The 20173-nt window shown below is 41.8% G+C and overlaps 3 protein-coding genes across 3 annotated transcripts in view; 2 read left to right on the top strand and 1 right to left on the bottom strand.

Annotated features, from left to right (window-relative positions):
* The window catches only part of LOC111956639 (actin-binding protein IPP), a 390618-nt gene that overhangs the window by 161884 nt on the left and 208561 nt on the right, over positions 1–20173 (bottom strand). The window lies entirely within an intron of this gene.
* Positions 1–20173, top strand: part of LOC111956414 (uncharacterized) — a 109116-nt gene that overhangs the window by 33668 nt on the left and 55275 nt on the right. Inside the window, exons 6-11 of the mRNA XM_023976872.2 lie at positions 125–344; positions 3298–3419; positions 3563–3677; positions 3884–4991; positions 5362–5372; positions 13005–13365. Of these exons, the coding sequence (XP_023832640.2) occupies positions 125–344; positions 3298–3419; positions 3563–3677; positions 3884–4991; positions 5362–5372; positions 13005–13365 (1937 nt within the window). The remainder of the gene's footprint in view (positions 1–124; positions 345–3297; positions 3420–3562; positions 3678–3883; positions 4992–5361; positions 5373–13004; positions 13366–20173) is intronic.
* Positions 11165–12724, top strand: LOC111956651 (uncharacterized). Its single transcript, XM_070436709.1, has 4 exons — positions 11165–11573; positions 11656–11777; positions 11938–12052; positions 12270–12724. The coding sequence occupies exons 1-4, from the start codon at positions 11360–11362 to the stop codon at positions 12707–12709; spliced, it is 891 nt and encodes a 296-aa protein (XP_070292810.1). The 5' UTR covers positions 11165–11359; the 3' UTR covers positions 12710–12724.

Genomic DNA, 20173 nt, shown 5'->3' with positions numbered 1-20173 from the left:
TAAATACTTACGTCACGAATTGACCGGAAAAGCGATTGCTCACACGTTACCCACTCACTACATTGTTGCCATTAACTTGGACATTTTATACTATCTACTTCACATAGAGAATACACATCTGTAATTTGGGCAGGACAAGATGGCGAGCTGCAATTTTCAGGCGCAGTTGGTATCCGTTATGGAGGTATTAGCTAAAGCAGCTGTAGCAGAAATAAACAAACGCGTAGATGATAGCTGTGCTGTTATACGTTTGGAAATGACCCAAAGCCAGCGAGATATTGATGTACTGAAACGGAAGTGGCAAATGATGGAGAGCGAGCTGAAGAAGACGCGCAGACGAAAAGGTAGTTGTGTTATTATTCATGGTAAATTAATGTTGGAGAGTGGAGACCCGACGTTGAATTTAATTGGATTCAACGTCGGGCATAAATGAGCGTTTGGATCAGGGAAGTTTCCTCTCACGATCTATAACGTTACCTTACAAGCCATAATTTTGAATAAAGTTATATTTGAACTTAATTTACCGGTTGTCCGTGCAGTTAGTCTATTTGCAGGTAGGAATGTGAGAAATATATCCACAGGAAAGTATCATTAAATTAACTTTTCATAGTGTTGGTTGTGTGTTCAGATTTCTATCACCTGAAGTATGCGTTTAACTTCTCGATCACACTGACAGGGTTTTTGCGTTTTGGTCCACCAGAAGTACATTAATTTCCAATAGAATGCTACGTTTGCCTTGCAGTATTGCATTGCATTGTGTTCTATGTGGTGCATACCGTGGATTTATCAAAAGTATACATCAAATTGTATGCGTAGAAGACTTGACATAAATGGTAGCAGAAAGTGAATGTTGAACTTTTGTTGCACACATATCCAGATGATGAATGCGTACCCTTTTGCGCAAAATACTGTAGGTGTGATCATGGTGTAATGGATTGTGAAATCCCTGAGAGGTTTCCTTCCTCTCCTCAGCAACTGAGTTAGGAAGGACACCTGTATCTTTGTAGTGACTGGGTCTATTGATACACCATCCAAAGTGTAATTTAATAACTTCACCATGCTCAAATGGATATTCAATGTCTTATTTTTTATTTTTTACCCATCTACCAATAGGTGCTCTTCTTTGCGAGGCATTGGAAAACCTCACTGTTTTTTGTGGTTCAATCTGTGTTTGAAATGTACTCCTCGACTGAGGGACCTTACAGATATTTGTATGCGTGGGGCACAGAGATGATGTAGTCATTCAAAAAATCATGTTAAACACTATTATTGCACACAGAATGAGCCATACTGCTCGTTCTGTGCGTGATTTCCTGCAAGGCAGGAATGTCAGTGTTCTGCCATGGCCAGTGAAGAGCCCGGATCTCAATCCCATTGAGTACGTCTGGGACCTGTTGGATCGGAGAGTGAGGGCTAGGGCCATTCCCACCAGAAAAATCCGGCAACTTGCAGGTGTCTTGGTGGAAGAGTGGGGTAACATGTCACAGCAAGAACTGGCAAATCTGGTGCAGTCCATGAGGAGATGCACTGCAGTACTTAATGCAGCTGTTGTCCACACCAGATACTGACTGTTACTTTTGATTTTGACCCCCCCCCCCCCCCCCCCCCGGTCAGGGACACATTCCATTTCTGTTAGTCACATGTCTGTGGAACTTGTTCAGTTTATGTCTCAGTTGTTGAATCTTATGTTCATACATACACATATTTACCCATGTTAAGTTTGCTGAAAATAAACGCAGTTGACAGTAAGAGGACGTTTTATTTTTTGCTGAGTTCATGTCCATGTCCTCGTTCAGCCTCGACTCTGAGAAACATAGGATATTACAGTTTTTCAGGTCCCGTTGATTGGATTTGAAAAGTGTAATTATACTTTCCTGTGGGATATATTGTCTCACATTCCTATACTATATATACAACAGTACGTGGACACTCCTTCAAATTAGTGGATTCGGCTATTTCAGCCACACCTGTTGCTGACAGGTGTATAAAATCGAGCACATAGCCATGCAATCTCCATAGACAAACATTGGCAAGTAGAATGGCCTTAATGAAAAGCTTGGTGACTTTCAATGTGGCACCCTCATAGGATGCCACCTTTCCAACAAGTCAATTTGTCAAATTTCTGCCTTGCTAGAGCTGCGCCGGTCAACTGTAAGTGCTGTTATTGTGAAGTGGAAACGTCTAGGAGCTGCAACGGCTCAGCCGCTAAGTGGTAGGCCACACAAGCTCACAGATCGGGACTGCGGAGTGCTGAAGCGAGCATCGTGTAAAAATTGTCAGTCCTCAGTTGCAACACTCACTACTGAGTTCGAAACTGCCTCTGGAAGCAACGTTAGCACAAGAACTGTTCGTCGGGAGCTTCATGAAATTAGTTTCCATGGCCGAGCAGCCACACACAAGCCTAAGATCACCATGCGCAATGCCAAGCGTCGGCTGAAGTGGCGTGAAGCTCGCCACCGTTGGACTCTGGATTAATGGAAACGTGTTCTCTGGAGTGATGAATCACGCTTCACCATCTAGCAGTTCGACGGATGCCAGGAGAACGCTACCTGCCCGAATGCATAGTGCCAACTGTAAAGTTTGGTGGAGGAGGAATAATGGTCTGGGGCTGTTTTTCATGGTTCGGCTAGGCCCCTTAGTTCCAGTGAAGGGAAATTTTAACACTACAGCATACAATGACATTCTAGATGATTCTGTGTTTCCAACAGTTTGGGGAAGGCCCTATCCTGTTTCAGAATGACAATGCCCCCGTGCATACAGAAATGGTATGAAATCGGTGTGGAATATCTTGTCTTGCCTGCACAGAGCCCTGACCTCAACCCCATCGAACAACTTTGGGATGAATTAGAACGCTGTCTGCGAGCCAGGCCTTATCGCCCAACATCAGTGTCCAAATATCACAAATGTTCTTGTGGCTGAATGGAAGCAAGTCCTTGCAGCAATGTTCCAACATCTGGGGGAAAGCCTTCCCAGAAGAGTGGAGGCTGTTGTTGCAGCCAACGGGGACCAACTCCATATTAATACCCATGATTTTGGAATGAGATGTTCGACGAGCAGGTGTCCACATACTTTTGATCATGTAATGTACCTGCAAAAGGAACAAATACAGCGACAACCAGTAAAGTAAGTTAAACTATTGTTTTATTTGAAATTCTGGCTTGTAGAGGTTGTGAGAACTTTCCTGCTCTATTTCTATGAAATTAAACATCGGGTCTCCAGACTAGTAAATTGATTGCATATGGGAAACCCAAATGTGTGAATAGCTCTAATATTTGACTGAATACAATTATTTTGTAGGTTTTTACTCTATGGCATCAGAGAGATCTTCATATCCAGTCAAGATTATTTTGAATAAGCAGAGGAGTAGCTCACAGTGCAGAGACGAAGAGCTGGCTGTTGAAGAGGACTCTCAACCCCAGGTGTGATACATCACCTTTAACAACTAAGATAAATTCTGATATTGGATTATCAGGAGATTTTATCGCTTTTGTGTGATTCATGAGTATGAAAAGGGTTAGATATGGTGTGTGTCCAGAGTAATAACCTCAGTCCCCTGTTACAGCCTTCAGATGTGGAGCAGAGAGTGGAGACTGAACCCATACTGATCAAAGATGAGGAGACAGCAGAGGACGTGTGGAAGACTGACCCTCAGGAAGAGCTCAGGATCACTGGAGAGGGTGGGTGCAACCATAAGGGGTACTGCTCAGTCTGTCTATGGAAGACTGTGTTGGTGTGGTGGTATGCACTTTCCAAATTGCTACATTGTTGTTTTATGTTCTGGCATATGTAGCTCACGTACACACAGTCAGTTCTAAAGCAGTCATGTTTTGCTGTTAAGGGTCTTTTTATCATGTTTATTTTATGTTTAACCCCATATCTTTAGAATCTGGTTCCAAGCCTGGGAAACCACCATCCTTTGAGCAACGGCACTGTGATGAGGACTTCATCACACAACCCAATATATCTCACAAAGACTCAGTGGAACATTACCCCAATTCTGATCGTCCAGAGGAACCAGGAACACCCCGGCTCGCATCTACAGAGGTGTTCAGCGCAGAGCAACACCGGCCAGACGAGGACTCACTAGACCTAGTGATGGTGAAAGATGAGAAAGAGGAGTTAGATCAGACCACGGCCCTGGCAGGACCTGACCAGTTTGTCATGGATGAGTCTGATGGGCAGCTATGGGCCTCTGTGGGTCCAGGCAGAGACACTGACCCTGATGGCCACCCAGATTTCTCCTTTTATTCCGCAGAAGAGTACTCTCAGAATATCTCAATGGTCCCATCTCATAGTGGTCTTCCATCTGTTCCTACTATGACAGATGAAGTAGGGCCATCGCTTCACTCTTCTATATGGAAACCACATGCTAACATGTTCAGTGCAGCAAAACACATGACAAGACATGTCAGGACATTGGCTGATGAGACTAGTCAACAGATGCCAGAGGGACAGAGTAGCGAGACGCTGAACTCAAATAATGAAGGAAATAGTTTAGCTCTACAGCCAAGGCAGCATCAATACAGGGCTTCAGAAGCAACAGTGAGATTGAGTGAGTGCAAGACAGGGTCAAACATGGCCACCACTTCCACCTTCTCTGGATACAGCCTGAGTCGCAGTAGTTTTAACATGGTGAAGAGAATGAGGACTCAGTGGAAATCGGGCGGCACCACCGAGAGGCGTTTCAGCTGCACCTTCTGTGGGAAGAGCTTCCAGCGTTTCTGCCAGCTCAAAGTACACCTCCGGAGTCACACCGGAGAGAAACCGTACACCTGCGAACAGTGTGGCAGGAGTTTTACCAAGCAGTGCAACTTGATCAGACATGCTGTGGTCCACAGRGGGGAGAAGCCCTTCGAGTGCACACAGTGTGGGAAATGCTTCACCCAGCGCTCTAACATGACATCACATCAAAGAACTCACATAGGAGAGAGTGCAGTGTCTCCATACGTGGCACCTGCATACCCTGGGGATCCACACACACGTTTAATGTAGTCTCAGAACAGATGGAACAAATAGGAACATAATTGCATTATGCTTCGGAAATACTTTCAATGTAAATTTAGGTCCAGAAGGTATTTTGAGAAATGTTGACAACCTTTTCCTCCTCATTGATTTGTGAAATGGTTTTCATGTTTGACTGTTCACGGATCCTCACTTTTTTTAATAACCTATTTATTTACATCTAGTAACATTTTATATTTCTACCACAAAATCATAAAAACATATTATATTCAATAAAATGTATTTAAGGAAAGAGTCAATCTGTGCGATTTAGATGAATAATATGTAGGATCCATTTATTCTGTGTTGTCTAGGTAGTGTCTGACTATCTGGGATGTCACGTCTTGCCACAAGGGACAGTCTCATATCAGGTCAGGTTAATAACTCAATTCCACTTGATTTTCAGAGTTCGATTTCTAGTTATTCTGCTGCCCCAAACATGTTAAGTTACTGTATGTCTTCTCAAAATGAGGCAATAAAAATATCTGTTGTGTAATGGCAATACATGTTTATACAACTTTACATTTTACATCTGAAACTAAACTTTTACTGTGTACATTGTCTAAACTGACACCACTGGTACTGTATAAAACTGGTCATCTTAATCAAGGTTCATTAGATGCTGTAGATTGCTAAATAGATGAGAGAGATTGATTGATATGATTAGTAGTTTCAAAGATTACCTCTTCATTGATTTGCCAATCAAAAGCGGGCAGAGATAAGGTGGAGTGAGAGCAGGAAGTCAACAAATGTATGTGATTTCTTACTTCATCGCTTGCTTGTACTGTGTAGAGTCAAGGTAGGAACAGTCTTACTTTCCTTCTTACTCTTTCTTATTTTTTTTCTTACTCCTCATCCCGAAACTCGAAAGGAGTAACAGTGACCGTGTGTTAAGGGTGGAATGGTAGGGGTCGGGGGGATGGAGAGGTGGGGTCAGGCTCAGAGGCGTCATGTTCTGCGACAGGCTGCAGGCACAACGATGTGCATTCAATTGACGTCCACTGTAGTGAGATGGCTGGAGGCAGGGAGGAGAGGGCCTCAGAACAGCCAGAGCCATGGTTTGGAGTGTCAGGGTGACATCAGCAAAATACACTCGCAGCGGCCACAAATGTGCATGTGTCTGCTCAAACGGTCAGAAACAGACTCATGAGGGTGGTATGAGGGCCCGACGTCCACAGGTGGGGTTGTGCTTACAGCCCAACCGTGCAGGACGTTTGGCATTTGCCAGAGAACACCAAGATTGGCAAATCTCGCCACTGGCCGGCCCTGTGCTCTTCACAGAATGAAAGCAGGTTACACACTGAGAGCACATGTGACAAGACGTGAACAGTCTGGAGAACGCATTGTAGGCGAACGTTCTGCTGCCTGCAACATCCTCCAGCATGACCGTTTGGCTGTGGGTCAGTCATGGTGTGGGGTGGCATTTCTTCGGGGGCACCGCCACAGCCGCTCCATGTGCTCGCCAGGGAGGTGCCTGACGCCAATTAGGATACGAGAATGAGATCCTGCAGGACCCCTTGTGAGACCACTATTTTTGCTGGCTGGGTTATGGCCCTGGGTTCCTCCTAGATGCAAGACAATGCTAGACCTGCATGTGGCTGGGTGTGTCAGCAGTTCTGCAAGAAGCGAAGGCTTGAATGCTGATGGACTCGGCCGCGCGCGCTTCCGGACCTGAATCAATTGAGCGATCATCTGGTACATCAATGTCTCGGCTCCATCCAACAAGCGCCACGTTAGCACGTTGCAGACCGACAGAGACTGTCAGGAGTTGGCGGATGTCTTTAGTCCAGGTCTGGGAGGAGATCCCTCAGGAGACCATTCCCGCCACCTCATACAGGAGCGCAATGCTTATGGCTTGTTGTAAGGGAAAGTCATGTGTACATTGTTGCACGTGGAACGCACACACTACTACTGAGCCTAAGTTATTGAGCTTGTTTTAAGACATGTACAAGATCAAGTGGATCAGGCCTGTACGTGTGGTTTTCCACTTTAATTTTGAGTGTGATGCCAAACACTCCCAGACCTCAAATGGGTTTGATGGAAATTTGATTTCCATTAGATAATTTTGTGTGATTTTGCTTGTCAAGCGAACATTAAAAACCTATATATAACAGAAAAAAGTATTTAATAAGAATATTTCATTCATTAATCTAGGATGTGTTATTTTAAGTGTTCCCTTTATTTTTTTGAGCAGGAGTAGTTAAAGTGAGCTACTTTAAGTACTTTGTGTGTGTGGTCTGACAGGACTATTTCTCTGTGTTTCCTCGTACGAGGTGGGTTGGTTTTAGTGGTGTGTGGGTCCTGTTCTGGTCTTGGAGGTAAACCCGCACTGCTCCAGTGAACTGGTGTGTGGCGATGCACTGGGCCAGCTCTACTTCCTCTCCTGGAGAGAATAACCACCCAGTGTACACACATACATTGTAACACACACTGCTCTAAAAACACGCACAGAGTATAATAATAACTTATCTCACACAGATATATCAGTACTGCTGTACTGTTATGCATATTCTCTCATGTAGCTCAATCAACACCACCTGCTATCTTCCACACACTATCTAATATGCATATCTCTTTATCTAATACCTCTACTTACACTAGCGTTTCAAAAGTTTGGGGTCACTTAGAAAGTTTCTTGCCTAGAAGGCCAGCATCCGGGAGTCGCCTCTTCACTGTTGACGTTGAGACTGGTGTTTTGCGGGTACTATTTAATGAAGCTGCCAGTTGAGGATTGAGAGGCGTCTGTTTCTCAAACTAGACACTCTAATGTACTTGTCCTCTTGCTCAGTTGTGCACCGGGGCCTCCCACTCCTCTTTCTATTCCTGTTAGGGCCCAGTTTGCGCTGTTCTGTGAAGGGAGTAGTACACAGCGTTGTACGAGATCTTCCAATTCTTGGCAATTTCTCACATGGAATAGCCTTCATTTCTCAGAAGAAGAATAGACTGATGAGTTTGAGAAAAAAGTTATTCGTTTCTGGCCGTTTTGAGCCTGTTTATCAAACCCACAATGCTGATGCTCCAGATACTCAACTAGTCGAAAGAAGCTGTTTTTATTGCTTCTTTAATTAGCACAACAGTTTTCAGCTGTGCTAACATAATTGCAAAAGAGTTTTCTAATGATCAGTTTAGCCTTTTAAAATGAAAAACTTGGATTAGCTAACACAACGTGCATTGGAACACAGGAGTGATGGTTGCTGATATGGGCCTCTGTACGCCTATATAGATATTCCACTAACAATAGCCCGTTTCCAGTCTACAATAGTCATTTACAACTTAAAATGTCTGCACTGTATTTCTGATAAATGTTATGTTATTTTAATGGACAAAAAATGTGCTTTTCTTTAGCTTTCCCAAACTTTTGAACGGTCGTGTACATTAGAGTTGAAGTCGGAAGTTTACATCACAATAGCCAAATACATTTAAACTCAGTTTTTCACAATTCCTGACATTTAATCCTAGTAAAATATTCCCTGTTTTAGGTCAGTTAGGATGACCACTTTATTTTAAGAATGTGAATGTCAGAATAATAGTAGAGAGAATTATTTATTTCAGCTTTAATTTCTTTCATCACATTCCCAGTGGGACAGAAGTTTACATACACTCAATTAGTATTTGGTAGCATTGCCTTAAACAATTTATACTTGGGTCAAATGTTTCGGGTAGCCTTCTACAAGCCTTCCACAATAAGTGGGTGAATTTTGGCCCATTCTCCTGACAGAGCTGGTGTAACTGAGTCAGGTTTTGTAGGCCTCCTTGCTCGTCACGCTTTTTCAGTTCTGCCCACACATTTTCGATAGGATTGAGGTCAGGGCTTTGTGATGGGCACAATACCTTGACTTTGTTGTCCTTAAGCCATTTTGCCACAACTTTGGAAGTATGCTTGGGGTCATTGTCCATCTGGAAGACCCATTGCGACCAAGCTTTAACTTCCTGACTGATGTCTTGAGATGTTGTTCAATATATCCAATCTTTTCCCTCCTCATGATGCCATCTATTTTTGTGACGTGCACCAGTCCTCCTGCAGCAAAGCACCCAACAACATGATGCTGCACCCTCGGTGCGTCACGGTTGGGATGGTGTTCTTCGGCTTGCAAGCCTCTCCCCTTTTTCCTCCAAACATAACAATGGTCATTATGGCAAACAGTTCTATTTTTGTTTTCATCAGACAGAGGACATTTCTCCAAAGCCTTTCAGGTTATGTCGATATAGGACTCGTTTTACTGTGGATATAGTAATGATGACAAGCATACCCATAACATGATGCAGCCACCACCATGCTTGAAATATGAAGAGTGGTACTCAGTGATGTGGTGTTGGATTTGCCACAAACGCTTTGTATTCAGGACATAAAGTGCTTGGGGTCATGTTCCATTTAGAGACCCATTTGCGACCAAGCTTTAACTTCCTTACTGATGTCTTGAGATGTTGCTTCAATATATCCCATAATTTTCTTGCCTCATGATGCCATCTATTTTGTGAAGTGCACCAGTCCCTCCTGCAGCAAAGCACCCCACAACACTGATGCTGCACTCTCGTGCTTCACAGTTGGGATGGTGTTCTTGGCTTGCAAGCCTCCCCCTTTTTCCTCCAACATAACGATGGTCATAATGGCCAAACAGTTCCATTTTGTTTCATCAGACCAGAGGACATTTCTCCAAAAGTATGATCTTTGTGCCCATGTGCAGTTGCAAACCGTAGTCTGGCTTTTTTATGGCGGTTTTGTAGCAGTGGCTTCTTCCTTGCTGAGCGGCCTTCCAGGTTATGTCGATATAGGATGTTTTACTGTGGATATAGATACTTTTGTACCTGTTTCCTCCAGCATCTTCACATGGTCCTTTGCGGTTGTTCTGGGTTGATTTGCACGTTTCGCACAAAGTACAGTCATCTCTAGGAGACCGAACGCGTCTCCTTCCTGAGCGGTATGACGGCTGCATGGTCCCATAGTGTTTATACTTGCGTACTATTGTTTGTACAGATGAACGTGGTACCTTCAGGCTTTGGAAATTGCTCCAAGGATGACCCAGGCTTGTGGAGGTCTACAATTTTTTTTCTGAGGTCTTGGCTGATTTCTTTTGATTTTCCATGATGTCAAGCAAAGAGGTTGACAACAGGTACTCCTCAATTGACTCAAATGATGTCAATTAGCCTAACAGAAGCTTCTAAGGGCCATGACATCATTTTCTGGACTTTTCCAAGCTGTTTAAAGGCACAGTCAACTTAGTGTATGTAAACTTCTGTCCCACTGGAATTGTGAAGCAATTGTTGGAAAAATGACTTGTGTCATGCACAAAGTAGATGTCCTAACCGACTTGCCAAAACTATAGTTTGTTAACAAGAAATTTGTGGAGTGGTTGAAAAACGAGTTTTAATGACTCCAACCTAAGTGTATGTAAACTTCCGACCTCAACTGTATGTACATACCTTTAAAAACCTAAGAGAAGGACCTCAATGTAAATCAGCTATAATGCATGTAGTATGCAATAGTTACTTGAAATATATAAATGAAGTTTAATTTTAAGTTCACATGAAACTCGTTTATCGTCATTTGTTCCCCAGCTGTGTGTCAAACAAGTTATTTCCCTTTTCTATCCTTTTAATAAATACCATACCACATTTTCAGAATGGTTTCATTAGGTTGTGTGGATGAGAATGGAGGTTGACAATATTTGATAATATATAAACAATTAATTTGTATGAATGGTTGAAAAGTGTTTTTGTATTTTACCACAATGCGTTGTGCATTATAAATATATATTATATATAAATGTATAATATATTATAAATGCAAATAGCCTTGGTTGCATTTATAATCATGTCTGCCACTGCACTCTCCCCAACATGTAGCCATATCTATTTAACTAAAAACAGAAGTTTTACTATCTGAATTCTTTGTCGTATTTTTTTGTAAATGGATATGGCTGCCTTACGTGCAGACAAGAATACACCTAGCCCAAACCGCCGCATGATGGCGGTTCTTTTCCTTTTACGTCGTTTGTAACATGACAAACGACGTAAAATAAATAATACCGCCATCCTGCGGCCGGTTGGGCTTGAATAACCCCTGGTGCTTTGCCAGTGTCAAACTATACCACATTCGAAGGGCTGTTGCAGTCTCATATTTACGGTAATACCTTATGAGTTGAACGGAAGTGCGATTACATACGAATATCCCACTTCCAACATTGCTGCCATTTATCAACAACATTGTTTGCGTTACTCGATCTCTTTTTACACATGCCAAATTGGGCCATTTGCCATAGTGTTAGAACTTTAAATAAACTGATTGTTTCTTACACATTGGCTAGTTAGAGAATTGTATTCTATTTACTTAATCACAGAGAATCCTGGGTTGGACAAGATGGCCAGCTGCAATTTTCAGGCGCAGTTGGTATCCATTCTGGAGGTATTAGCTAAAGCAGCTGTAGCAGAAATAAACAATCGTGTAGATGATAGCTGTGCCGTTATACGTTTGGAAATGACCCAAAGCCAGCGAGATATTGATGTACTGAAAAGGAAGTGTCAAATGATGGAGAGCGAGTTGAAGAAGACACGAGGACGAGTCAGGAGAAAAGGTAGTACTTCACTGTAATTTGATTGCATCATGAACAAATGAATAAAAACACAAATGTGTGACTGAACACAATTATTTTCCAGGTTTTTACCCCATGTTATCAGAGAGATCTTCATATCCAGTCAAGATTGTTTTGAACAAGCAGAGGAGTAACTCACAGTGGGGAGAAGACAATATGGCTGTTGAAGAGGACTCTCATCTCCATGTGTGATACATCACCTTTTACAATTATAGAGACCTGGCCTGTTGGATCAATTCTGTTATTGGAATATCAGGAGAATTTACCGCTTTTGTGTGATTCATGAGTATAAAAAGTGTTAGATATGGTGTGTGCCCAGAGGAATAATTGCAGTCCCCTGTTACAGCCTACAGATGTGGAGCAGAGAGTGGAGACTGAACCCATACTGATCAAAGATGAGGAGACAGCAGAGGATGTGTGGAAGACTGACCCTCAGGAAGAGCTCAGAATCACTGGAAAGGGTGGGTGTGACCATAAGCGGTACTGCTCAGTCTGTCTATGGAAGACTGTGTGGGTGTGGTGGTATGCACATTCCAAATTGCTACATTGCTGTCGGGTGTTTTATGTTCTGGCATATGGCGTGCACGTACGCACACAGTCTGTTCTAAAACAGTCGTATTTTGCAACTGTTAAGGGTCTTTTATAATGTTTAATTTATGTTTATCCCCAAATCTTTAGAGTCTGGTTCCAAGCCTGGGAAACCACCATCCTTTGAGCAACGGCGCTGTGATGAGGACTTCATCACACAACCCAATATATCTCCAGAAGACTCAGTGGAACATTACCCCAATTCTGATCGTCCAGAGGAACCAGGAACACCCTGGCTTGCGTCTACAGAGGTGTTCAGCACAGAGCAGCGCCGGCCAGACGAAGACTCACTAGACCTAGTGATGGTGAAAGATGAGGAGCTGGATCAGACCACGGTCCTGGCAGGACCTGACCAATTTGTCATGGATGACAATGATGGGCAGCTGTGGACCTCTGTGGGTCCAGGCAGAGACACTGATCCTGATGGCCACCCAGATTTCTCCTTTCATTCCACAGAAGAGTACTCTCAGAATATCTCAATTTTCCCATCTCATAGGTGGGCCTGCCATCATTCCTACGATGACCAATGAAAGTGGGGCCATCGCTTCACTCTTCATATGGAAACCACATGCATACGTGTTCAGTGCAGCAAAACACATGAAAAGACATGTCAGGACATCGGCTGATGAACTAGACAACAGATGCCAGAGGGACAGAGTAGCGAGACGCGAACTCAAATAATGAAGGAAAAAGTTTAGCTCTACAGCCAAGGCAGCATCAATACAGGGCTTCAGAAGCAACAGTGAGATTGAGTGAGTGCATGACAGGGTCAAACATGGCCACACCTCCACCTTCTCTGGATACAGCCTGAGTCACAGTAGTTTTAACATGGTGAAGAGAATGAGGACTCAGTGGAGGTCGGGCAGCACCACCGAGAGGCGTTTCAGCTGCACCTTTTGTGGAAGAGCTTCCAGCGTTTCTGCCAGCTCAAAGTACACCTCCGGAGTCACACCGGAGAGAAACCGTACACCTGCGAACAGTGTGGCAGGAGTTTTACCCAGCAGTGCAACCTGATCAGACATGCTATGGTCCACAGCGGGGAGAAGCCATACGAGTGCACACAGTGTGGGAAGTGCTTCACCCGGCGCTCCAAAATGACATCACATCAGAGAACTCACATAGGAGAGAGCCCAGGTTCTCAATACGTGGTACCAGCATACCCTGGGGATCCACACACAAGTTTAATGTAGTCTCGGAAAAATAGGAACATAATTTCAGTTTTTCTGTAACACTTTCTACATGGAAATGTGGTACAGAAGGTAATTTGACAAGCTTTTCCTCCCAATTGATTTGTGCTTTTCTTGTTTGACTGTTGAAAGCTTGATTTTGAGTCAATCCGTTTTTTAGATCAATAATACTAATACATGAGACCTATATGTAGCGCTTTTCAATGACCCAAAATCGCTTTACAATTGTAGATTTTTTWAAATTGTTTTTAAATGATCACAACAAGACAACACCAGACTAACAGCAGGAGAAACAAAGAGAAGGGGGAGGGGCTTAAAGTAAGGAAAAGAGTGTGATGTGTAGGTAATTTTTTWAAATTAGATTTGCTCAACTCCTGCGTCTTTTCTCCCTGGTCCTCTCTCGCCTCCTTTGGAAAAAAGGTCAAAGATAATGGAGAAGAGTGGGTGAGGAGAGTGATGTGGACGAAAATGTGCTTTTATGGAATGAGTTGGTCCTTATCCATCAGGCAAAGGACGTTTACCGGGGTGGATCCCAAGATAATTGTGTAAAGTGATGAAAAAATTAAGTTAGTTTTGCAATACATTTTATAGATAAAAGGTTAAGTAGCATATTGTTTTTAAATGTGTGCATGCTTTTCTCCGACGACAATACAGCAGCTGATTCAAAGGGTGTGTGGCACATATGTCAAAACTCTTCTGTGCTAGGATACACTTGTGCTTCCTCGCCAAAAGGGGGGCTATCAAGAAGGGGAAGACGTCTTAGTTTGCCTACTAATGAATAGAGTACCACAGTATGAGTCATAATACCCATAAAACCTAGTGGTCAAACTAAAATGGTTTCTATTGTTTTTCCACCATAAATGTTTCCCATTGGGGATTTTAGAAACACTTAAAATAAGGGCTGTGTTTCATGTAGGCTTACCCTGGCTCAACATTTTGATAACCGTGTAAATATCTCAAGGACAAGGTGACTTTTATCAATATATTCGCCTGTATTTACCCCCCCAAAATGTAATGGTAATTAGCTGCTAATGTGGCTATCATAAGAACTACAAATGTCATGGTGATCTAGACGAGACTGTTGAGGCAAAGATAAGAATCTCTGGATTAACTATCTGTTAGTTAAATGTAGAAATGAATAAACTGGCAAAATGTTTTTCAATTGATAGTTCTGTGAACTGTCTTGTGCAAGTTGTAAGTTGACACAATACCTGTTAGCAAAGGCGTCAGTTAGAGATGACATGGCCACCCCAGAAGAGGACTGGCCACCCCTCATAGCCTGGTTTCTTCCTAGGTTTTGGCCTTTCTAGGGAGTTTTTCTTAGCCACCGTGCTTCTACACCTGCATTGCTTGCTGTTTGGGGTTTTAGGCTGGGTTTCTGTACAGCACTTTGATATATCAGCTGATGTAAGAAGGGCTATATAAATAAATTTGATTTGATTTGANGCTTGCTGTTTGGGGTTTTAGGCTGGGTTTCTGTACAGCACTTTGATATATCAGCTGATGTAAGAAGGGCTATATAAATAAATTTGATTTGATTTGACATGACATGCAGGAGCTTGCAGGGATTTGTAGTTTTGCATGATGTCTACATTGACGCTAATTAGCATTTTCGAATTTGAGAGTAAATAGAGCCGAATATATTGATAAAAGTCACCTTGTCCGAGAGAGATTTACATGGTTATCAAAACGTAAAGATAATCCATCCACCTGACAGGGTTTAGGTTAGGTAGCATATCAAGAAGCTGATTTAAACAGCATGATCATTACAGAGGTGCACTTTGTGCTGGGGACAATAAGAGGCCACTCTGAAATGTGCAGTTTTGTCATACAACACAATGCCACAGATGTCTCAAGTTTTGAGGGAGCGTGCAATTGGCATGCTGACTGCAGAAATGTCTACCAGAGCTGTTTCTAGATAATTTAATATGAATTTCTCTACCATAAGCAGCCTCCAACGTCTCAATATATGGTACCCGCATACCCTGGGGATCCACACAGAAGTTTAATGTCGTCTCAGACCAGATGGAACAAAGTTAATAATTGCATCATTTTTTGGACAACATTTTCTATGGGAAAATTTGGTACATAAGGTATTTTGAGACATTTTGACAAGCTTTTTCCTCCTACTTCATTTGTGAAAGGTTTTTCATGTTTGACTGTTAAGGGCTCCTCATTTTTATTTTTATTTTAATAACCTATTTTTTATTTTTTTAAATCTCATTTACAATGTGACTCCAAAATGACATAATACATTATTTACTATTCATTTCTATTGGGCACAACATAATCCGAAACACAACCAAAACAAACTGCAAATGCATCCAACAAGTTTGTAGAGCCACAAGCTTGATTTAGTCATTGCGTGCTAGGAATATGGGACCAAATACTAAACATTTGACTAAATGTAATACACATATAGTTGAAGTCAGACGTTTACATACACCTTAGCCAAATACATTTAAACTCAGTTTTTCACAATTCCTGACATTTAATCCTAGTAAAAATCCCCTGTCTTAGGTCAGTTAGGATCACCACTTTATTTTAAGAATGTGAAATGTCAGAATAATAGTAGAGATAATTATTTATTTCAGCTTTAATTTCTTTCATCACATTCCCAGTGGGTCAGAAGTTTACATACACTCAATTAGTATTTGGTAGCATTGCCTTTAAATTGTTTAACTTGGGTCAAATGTTTCGGGTAGCCTTCCACAAGCTTCCCACAATAAGTTGGGGGAATTTTAGCCCATTCCTCCTGACAGAGCTGGTGTAACTGAGTCAGGTTTGTAGGCCTCCTTGCTCGCACACGCTTTTTTAGTTCTGCCCACACATTTTCGATAGGATTGAGGTCAGGGCTTTGTGATGGGCACTCCAATACCTTGACTTTGTTGTCCTTAAGCCATTTTGCCACAACTTTGGAAGTATGCTTGGGGTCATTGTCCATCTGGAAAACCCATTTGCGACCAAGCTTTAACTTCCTGACTGATGTCTTGAGATGTTGCTTCAATATATCCAATCTTTTCCCTCCTCATGATGCCATCTATTTTGTGACGTGCACCAGTCCCTCCTGCAGCAAAGCACCCCAACAACATGATGCTGCCACCCCTGTGCGTCACGGTTGGGATGGTGTTCTTCGGCTTGCAAGCCTCCCCCTTTTTCCTCCAAACATAACAATGGTCATTATGGCCAAACAGTTCTATTTTTGTTTCATCAGACCAGAGGACATTTCTCCAAAGCCTTTCAGGTTATGTCGATATAGGACTCGTTTTCCTGTGGATATAGTAAATGATGACAAGCATACCCATAACATGATGCAGCCACCACCATGCTTGAAAATATGAAGAGTGGTACTCAGTGATGTGGTGTTGGATTTGCCACAAACGCTTTGTATTTAGGACATAAAGTTAATTTCTTGGCCACATTTTTTGCAGTTTTACTATAGTACCTTATTGCAAACAAGATGCGTGTTTTGGGATATTTTTATTCTGTACAAGCATCCTTAATTTCTAGCAGCATACCACCCTGCATCGGAGACTAGATGCTGCTGGAAGTGGTGTTGGAGGGCCAGTAGGAGGCACCCTTTCCTCTGGTCTGAAAGAATATCCCAATGGACCAGGGCAGTGATTGGGGACATTGCCCTGTGTAGGGTGCCATCTTTCAGATAGGATGTTAAATGGGTGTCCTGACTCTGGTCACTAAAGATCCCATGGCACTTATCGTAAGAGTAGGGGTGTTAACCCCAGTGTCCTGGCTAAATTCCCAATCTTGCCCTCATACCGTCACCTAATCATCCCCAGCTTACAATTGACTCATTCATCCTCTCCCCTGTAACTATTCGCCAGGTTGTTGCTGTAAATGAGAATGTGTTCTCAGTCAACTTACCTAGTAAAATAAGGGTTAAATAGAAAATTCACTCTGTAGTTACTCCACAATACTAACCTAAATGACAATCAGTGGGGTAAAGTACTTATGCAAAAATACTTTAGAGTACTACTTAAGTTGTTTTTTGGGGAATCTTTACTATTTATATTTTTGACAACTTTTTACTTTTACTTCACTACATTCCTAAAGAAAATAATGTACTTTTTACTCCATACATTTTCTCTGACACCCGAAAGTACTTGTTACATTTTGAATGCTTAGCAGGACAGGAAAATGGTCCAATTCACACACTTATCAAGAGAACATCCCTGGTCATCCCTACTGCGTCTGATCTGACTCCCTAAACACAAACGCTTCATTTATAAGTTGTCTGATTGTTGGAGTGTGCCCCTGGCTAAAAAAACAAGAACATTGCCATCTGGTTTGCTTAATGTAAAGAATTTGAAATGATTTATACTTTTACTTTTGATACTTAAGTATATTTATTACCAAATACTTTTAGTATTTTACTGGTTGTCTTTTACTTGAGTCATTTTCTATTAAGGTATGTTTACTTTGACTCAAGGTTGACAATTGGGTACTTTTTCCACCACTGACTACAATGTTACCATTAAACGATGTAACTGTTTTTAAGTCAACATTGGCCTCATGGTGAAATCCCTGTGATGTTTTCTTCCTCTTGCAACTGAGTTAGGAAGGCCACCTGTATCTTTGTAGTGACTGGGTGTATTGATACACCATCCAAAGTGTAAGTATTAACTTCACCATGCTCAAAGGGATATTCAATGTTTTTATTTATTTCACCTTTATTTAACAAAGTAGGCTAGTTGAGAACAAGTTCTCATTTACAACTGCGACCTGGCCAAGATAAAGCAAAGCAGTGCGACACAAACAACAACACAGAGTTACACATGGAATAAACAAACATACAGTCAATAATACAATAGAAAAAGTCAATATACAATGTGTGCAAATGAGGTAGGATAAGGGAGATAAGGCAATAAATAGGCCATAGTGGTGAAATAATTACAATATAGCAATTAAACACTGGAGTGATAGATGTGCAGAAGATAAGTGTGCAATTAGAGATACTGGGGTGCAAAGGAGCAAAATAAATAACAGTATGGGGATGAGGTAGTTGGATGGCTATGTACAGGTGCAGTCTGCTTTTAGAATGTTTTTATTTTATTTTACCCATCTACCAATAGGGGCTTTTCTTTGTGAGGCATTGGAAAACTTCCCTGGTCTTGTGATTGAATTTGTTTGAAATTCACTGCTCGACTGAGGCACCTTACAGATAATTGTAAGTGTGGGGTACAGAGATGAGGTAGTCATTCAAAAATCATGTTAAAACACTATTTTTGCACATAGAGTGAGTCGACTTTGACAATATGGGGTATTGTGTGTATATCTAAATGTAATCAATTTTAAATGCAGGCTGTCACATAACATCATGTGGAAAATGCCACGGGCTGTGAATACTTTCTGAAGGCCTGTTATGGATTAACAACCAAGTGAGCCACCTGCATTTTTTTTTTGTCTATAGATATGGCTACTTTACACTGTATATGCAAATTAGAATATACCCTGTTATTTGCTGGCCAGTGCTAATTTGTAACATTTTTGAAGGGCTGTTGCACTCTCATATTTACGGTAATAGATGAACTGAAGAGCGATTGCAGGGACTTCACAGCAGAAACACTACAAGGACTATTGTCGCTAGGAAATGTCCCGCCCTCACAGGAGTCGTTTGAGCCTGTGTAGGGACCTGATTAGAACTTTTTATTTTTTTAATTTTTTTACAGAAAAGCAGGTTGATTTTGTTTAGTTAATTTATTTTTTGATAGTTTCAATTTTTTTATTCATATTTTACCAACATATTTCATTTTTTGAGATCCTTATTATTCACCCGCACAGTAGGTGGCGGAATGCACATCACATTGTTGCGAACGCCATTGAACCATAGAAGAAGAACAATTCCGCGTATCTCCCGCTTCACTACATTGTTGTCATTTATCAACATATACGGCTTGTTTTTTGCAAGTTATCTTGGAAATTGAATACTATTTACTTCACACAGGAAATACGCATCTGTAATTTGGGCTGGACAAGATGGCGAGCTGCAATTTTCAGGCGCAATTGGTATCCATTCTGGAGGTATTAGCTAAAGCAGCTGTAGCAGAAATAAACAAACGTGTAGATGATAGCTGTGCTGTTATACGTTTGGAAATGACCCAAAGCCAGCGAGATATTGATGTACTGAAAAGGAAGTGTCAAATTATGGAGAGCGAGCTGGAGAAGACGCGCAGACGAAAAGGTACTGTTAGTTCATGTGTTACTTTTTATAGTAAATGTATAGCCTGGAACGTCGACGTTATATTATATTGCAATCAACGTCCGGCATAAATGAGCATTTGGATCAGGAAAGTTGACTCTCACGATCTCTACCAATCAGAATGTAAACAATAGTTTAATTTACATGGCATTGGCAGGTAGGAATGTGTGAGAGCCACAGGAAAGTATAATAAAATCAACTTTTCAAAGTGCTTGTAGTTTATTCATATTTCTATCACCTGAAACATGCACACAATTTGAAAATACATGCACGCCACCATGCATACTTGCAATACTCCGGCATGGTTTTGTGCATGCTTCAGGTTATAGAAATCTGAATGCACTATTTATTTAACTAGGCAAGTCAGTTAAGAACTCATTCTTATTTTACAATGACGGACAAACCCTCCCCTAAACCCGGATGAAGCTGGGCCAATTGTGCGTTGCCCTATGTGACTATGTGACAATGACGTTTGTGATACAGCCCGGGATTGAACCAGGGTCTGTAGCGATGCTGCGCCACTCGGGAGCGCTTTGAAAGGTTGATTTAATTATACTTTCCTGTGGATATTGTCTCACAATCAAATTTTA

Source organism: Salvelinus sp. IW2-2015, linkage group LG32 (genome assembly GCF_002910315.2).
Source record: "Salvelinus sp. IW2-2015 linkage group LG32, ASM291031v2, whole genome shotgun sequence".
In the NCBI taxonomy this organism is placed as follows: Eukaryota; Metazoa; Chordata; class Actinopteri; order Salmoniformes; family Salmonidae; genus Salvelinus; species Salvelinus sp. IW2-2015.
This window is presented reverse-complemented; position numbering and strand designations above follow the sequence as displayed.

Excerpts from the sequence above, each read along its gene's own strand:
- LOC111956651 (XM_070436709.1), top strand. The coding sequence starts at position 11,360 with ATGGCCAGCTGCAATTTTCAGGCGCAGTTGGTATCCATTCTGGAGGTA. Across the intron at positions 11,574-11,655 it reads AGGACGAGTCAGGAGAAAAG|GTTTTTACCCCATGTTATCA; the intron begins GTAGTACTTCAC and ends ATTATTTTCCAG. Across the intron at positions 12,053-12,269 it reads GCTCAGAATCACTGGAAAGG|AGTCTGGTTCCAAGCCTGGG; the intron begins GTGGGTGTGACC and ends CCAAATCTTTAG.